The 5,640-nt window shown below is 39.2% G+C and overlaps 1 protein-coding gene across 2 annotated transcripts in view; it reads right to left on the reverse strand.

Moving 5' to 3' along the window:
• Window positions 1–3,802: 3,802 nt before the first annotated feature.
• rmdn3 (regulator of microtubule dynamics 3) overlaps window positions 3,803–5,640 on the reverse strand; it is a 25,498-nt gene continuing 23,660 nt past the window's right edge. For both annotated transcript variants that reach the window (XM_014034157.1, XM_014034156.1), the window contains one exon: window positions 3,803–4,481. In XM_014034157.1, the coding sequence (XP_013889611.1) occupies window positions 4,422–4,481 (60 nt within the window). In that variant the 3' untranslated portion in view covers window positions 3,803–4,421. The remainder of the gene's footprint in view (window positions 4,482–5,640) is intronic.

The following is a 5,640-nucleotide window of genomic DNA, read 5'->3' on the forward strand; positions in this document are numbered from 1 at the left end:
GCAGTAAACTGTTGTACAGTCCCTTTAAAATAAAATGATAGTATTTTGACCCAGATACTGAGAGTGAGGATGTTGTAAGATAAAGTTGTGTGTGCTGTATTTGGTGAAAAATGTGCACTGAAAACGAGGATCACCAAACAAATTTTTGTATTTTTTTTTCTGGCAACTCCAAGGAAGACAGAAACTGGCATAATTAAAATTAAAAGCAGCAACATACAGATGTCCCACTAAATTATTAAATACACTTAAAATGCACAAATTAATTTAAAAAATGAGAACTTTACTTCATTTTTTATAATTTAATTGACCTTAAAAGAAAGTTTTCCTGCTGAGTTCCAACAAATTTACAATAGTTTATCACATAATGTTTGAAATATTTATATTTTATGGTTCTCTTTTTACTTGTAGATGTCCCTTCATTTTTTATTTAGTATTTTTAAATTGTTTTTTTCCTCACAAGTCTTATTTCCATGTTGCTTTTACATTTCTCTTTCTCCTATTTTTATTGTACCATATCCATTTCTGCTTTATTATGCAAAAAAGGTGGGCTGCGCTACTTGAGTCATCTCCTCACCTATTGGTCAATAGACTGGAAAGAGCAGGATTCATGTGCAGATTGATTGTCATGCAGGATGAAATCATTTTAGTGCACTGATTCGAATGSCACAGGACACTAAAGTTCACTAGTTGATAAACCAAGGCAGTGAAGGCATGGCTTCTTCCTGCCTATTGACTATTAGAGGAGCTGACCCAAGAAGGGTACTATCTATCTATCTATCTATCTATCTATCTATCTATCTATCTATCTATCTATCTATCTATATTGGTGAAAATTTGAAAACTGATGAGACTACAGTATAAGAGCTGTATTGAGAGATCATCTGGCTTTGGTATTTCTTCAGATAAGCTTTTTAAAGATATACAGTGCTGTGCGTATTGGCTAAATGAGAGCACAGATACAGATGTTGTAAAAAAGTTTACATAACCTGGTTGGCTATAAGGCACTATAAGTACAGTTCATTTACCATTTGTAGTTGTGTTCTGGCAATGTGTGTGATGAATGTATTTTGTCTGAGTCAGAGGAACAAAGATGTCTGTTTAAGATAAGATAAGACTTTATTGATCCCACAGTGGGCAAATTTGCACATTACTGCAGCTCAACACAGGAGAGGGTGAGATAGAATAAAGAAAGATAAATAAAAAAAACACACTATACACGTGATATATAACAATGTACATATACCAATGCACATATACACATATATAAACACATATGCATATACATGTATATACATATATACCGTATAGTACAGTAAATAAATGAATGTATATGAAGGTGCATATTAGTGATTATACAGTCTAACTGCAGTTGGAATGAATGATCTACGGAAGCGGTCCATCCTGCACCGAGGATGTTTAAGTCTCTGACTGAAGGAGCTGCTCAGCGCCCACACGGTTTCATGCAGAGGGTGGTGGGGGTTGTCCATGATGGCTGTCAGCTTTGCCAACATCCTCCTCTCACCCACCACTACCACAGGCTCCAGAGGACATCCCAGCACAGAGCTTGACCTCCGTATCAGTTTGTCCATCCTGTTCCTGTCCCTTTCGGTACATCCAGCCCCCCAGCAAACCACTACATAGAAAAGGGCAGATGCTACCACCGTGTCGTAGAATGTCTTTAACAGAGTCCTGCAGACACCGAAGGACCTCAGCCTCCTCAGTAGGTGGAGTCGACTCTGGCCCTTCTTATACAGGACGTCTGTGTTCACAGTCTAGTCCAGCTTGTTGTTGAGGTGAACACCCAGGAACTTGTAAGAGTCCACTATCTCAATGTCTTTTCCCTGGATATTCACCGGTGCTGTCGGGCGTGTCTTCCTCCTGAGGTCCATGACCATCTCCTTCATCTTGCTGGCATTGATTTGGAGAGCGTTGGTCTCACATCAGCCAACAAAGTCACTGATGACCCCCCTGTATTCCTCATCATTCCCGTCTGATACGCATCCAATGATGGCCGTATCATCCAAGAACTTCTGAAGGTGGCAGTGGTCCGAGTTGTACCTGAAGTCTGATGAGTATAGACTGAACAGAAAGGGTGAGAGGACCGTGCCCTGTGGTGCCCCTGTGCTGCAGACTACCACATCAGACACACAGTCGCGGAGCCTCACATGTGGTCTGTTGGTGAGGTAGTCGATGGTCCATGCTTTCAGCTACCTGTCCACTCCAGCTCCCTTCATCTTCCCTCTCAGCAGAGCAGGCTGGATAGTGTTGAAAGCACTGGAGAAGTCAAAGAACATGACTCACAGTGGGTGCCTCGGCACAAACAGAGCAATGTTGTATATGCTGTTAAGTGCCAGGAGGACTGCAACCAGTTATACATCTGGGAAACAAAGCAGCCACTGTTCAAAATAATGTCCCAACACAGACGAGCTACATCTAATGGCCAGAAATTTGCAGTTTTCACTCATTTACAGGCCAGCGGCCACTCTTTCAGAGATGAGGATGTTCTCATTCTTGATAGAGAGGAACGTTGGTTTGAGAGAGGAGTYAAAGAAGCCATTTTTGTGAAGAAAGACTGTCCATCATTAAACAGAGGTGGAGGCCTCCGTTTTCAGTTGTCCCCCTCCTACAGRGCGGCTATTGCCAGTATCACTCCACCCCCTGTTAACAATAYGTYTTWATTAGGTGTCAYRYATAGCCATGTGATGTGAGTATCAGTCACATGGAGGCAGMYCTTAAAAGCCTGAATTTTGCCTGAAACTCTCAGACTGAAGAAGTCTCTTGGAGGAGAGACGAAACGTTTCTTTAGAGAAGAACCCGTCCAGAAGACCTATACAATTTTTTTCTTTATGACTCAGTGTTTTCTGCTTGCTCTAGGTGAGAGACATCGGTGCTGCAGGTAGATGACAGCGTCCTCCACCCCGATGCCGAGCTGGTAGGCGAACCGCTGGGGGTCCAGTGCTGGGCTCACCACAGGACGAAGATGGTGCAGGATGAGCCTCTCCATGGTCTTCATCAGATGAGAAGTCAGAGCCACCGGTCTGTAGTGGTTGGGCTCCCTGGGATGTGTGATCTTTGGCARTGGAACCATGCAGGAAGTCTTCCACAGATCAGGAATCTTCTCCAGACTCAGGCTCAGGTTGAAAATGTGTAGGACCACCTGACAGAGCTGGTCCGCACAGTCTCTGAGCAGTCTGGAGCTGATTACAGATGAAGGCCTACATTCTTCAAGGAATGCATATCACCTGCCATCTTTCATGACAGTTTTAGATCACATTATGTTGACAAATAATGGCATAACTGTTTTGGTCAAACAATTATGTAATAGAGTATTGTGATCAACTATCGTTAAATTTTATTTATTTTATAGCCATTTTTGTGGTGGCCATCTTGATGAGTTGTAAATGTACAGCTAGTGATTACTTTGAGTGTTTCATTAAAATCTGTCCATTGGTTTATTTATATTTTTTAAACCATCAGGGTTGACTCCAACAGTTAATGCCAACATGCTGTAATATGTTGCAATCAACATATATATTGAAAAAGACTCAGCTACTTAAACTTTTAGCTGTGTCTGAAAAATGAAATGTGTTCAAACCATTTTTGTTTGATCAGCTTCCTGTTGACGGCTATCTTGAATTTGGTTAACTCCAYAAGTTGTTCAGATGCAGATGTCAATCCAACGATTACGTTCTAAAACATTCATTAAATTCCTTCCAGTGAATGACAATACAGTATACACAGATACCCACACACGCACACAATCAAAAACACTGTCACTCCACATTCGGTGGATAAAGAGCCGTTTAAAGTTTAAAGACAAAAAAGGATTTATTTCTTTATTCACACAGAGCAAAATAAGTATTCACATAGGTGAGAATGTATTGTAAAATATTAAAAGATATTCCTTCAATATGCCAACTGGTTTTATTTCTTGAGTTGAGACAGAGTTCCCATTGGTGAGCCAGAAGTTAGCTCCATCAGACTTCAAAAGGAGCTCCAGGCCTCATTCTGATGAAACTGTGAGATTACAACTACACAACCTGTGGAGCAACCACACTCTACACGCCTCATAGGACTGGACTGAGGAGCAGCATCCACCTTCAACTGAAAAACACAGAAACTATGACTGTGTTATAAACTAAATGATTAGGGGTGGGGGCAGGGGAAAGCATGCTTTCTGTTAAATTGTTTATTTTAGATTCAGATGTTATTAGAATTAAGTTAAATTAAGTAACGATTCACTCATGAGAACTAAAATAGAGAAATGTTCGTTTGAGAGCCATGTTCACTGTAGTTCCATCAGCAGAGTTACATTAAAAAAACAAACCAAAATTCACCAACAAACTCAGAAGAATTTCACAGTGACAAACACTTCCACCAACGAAGGAACAGACCATTTCCTGTCCGCTTCTTCAAACATTTCATGTTGGGTTGTCAGCTAAAACCTGAAGCTCCGCCTCCAGTTTACACACGTCTTCATCCTGAAAAAAAATTAATAAATAAATTACTTTTGTTTTGTAGTATTGACCACTGACATACAGGTTATTACGGGATTGGTGACGTGCAGATTGTGGATCAACATGAAACAGATGTATACGTGTGCAGAGCCCGAGAAAAGAAAGATGAACTCATCAGGAACTGATGTTTAACTACAAACTACAGCACATTACTAAATCCACAGACAGAAGAACATGGAATAACGTTTCACACAGAAGTTTCTTCAGTACTTGCAGTAAAGCAATCATTCAGGTCAGCTGTTCATGTAATTATGCTCCAAATTTAACAGTTGCCTGTTCCAAACACAAGATGTACATGCAGAATAATACGGTACTAGCTGGTGTTTGTCACACAGCTGCTGATTTGATACAATATATATTCAATGTATAATGAAAAATATGTTAACCGCACAATATATTTTTATTAAAATATTTTATTCCAACACAGTGTTATGTATTTTAGGTACAACATAGACCTATAATTTAATGAACTCCTGGAATAGTGTATTTCAAGCTGTTGTTAAAGGTAGCGCAACTGTGTTTGCGGCATGACCAGTTTCACCTGTTCCCCCATGTTTGTCTTGTTTGTCTTCTTGAATGGGTGTTTCTTAACTGCCCCCTCCCCCTTCCCTGAATGTACAGCACCTTGTGAATTTATTTCTGTGAAAGGTGCTATATAAATAAAACTTTAATTACTTACTTACTTAATAGGTAACACATAAATCTAGACTTTTGTGAATTAACAAATGGCTTAGGTAGCAAATGTCAAAAAAAAAAGTATTCTTTTATTTAATTATTGTGAAATAAATCTAAAAGACTACAAAAATATTAAGATATAACACTGAAAATGTAATAAATAGTATGGTTATTCTGCAGACATAAATACAGATGTCCCAGGTCTCTAAGGGTGGTGGGAAGGTGTTGTTTGGTGTAAAATAATTAACTAATTTAAATTTCCAATCAAATGTAACAAAATTATTGAGTCTACAATATTACACTTAATCTTTTTTAGTCTTCTTAGTCTTTATTCTCAATCCCTTTAATAAAATATTCCAAACCAGCTGAAAGAAAAAAAAACAGCATCAGAGTCCCCTGGACTCACCACATAAACTGATTCTGTATTCATATGGATACTGTAATGTAT

The sequence above is a fragment of the Austrofundulus limnaeus genome, unplaced genomic scaffold (genome assembly GCF_001266775.1).
Source record: "Austrofundulus limnaeus strain Quisiro unplaced genomic scaffold, Austrofundulus_limnaeus-1.0 Scaffold1996, whole genome shotgun sequence".
Classification (NCBI taxonomy): domain Eukaryota; kingdom Metazoa; phylum Chordata; class Actinopteri; order Cyprinodontiformes; family Rivulidae; genus Austrofundulus; species Austrofundulus limnaeus.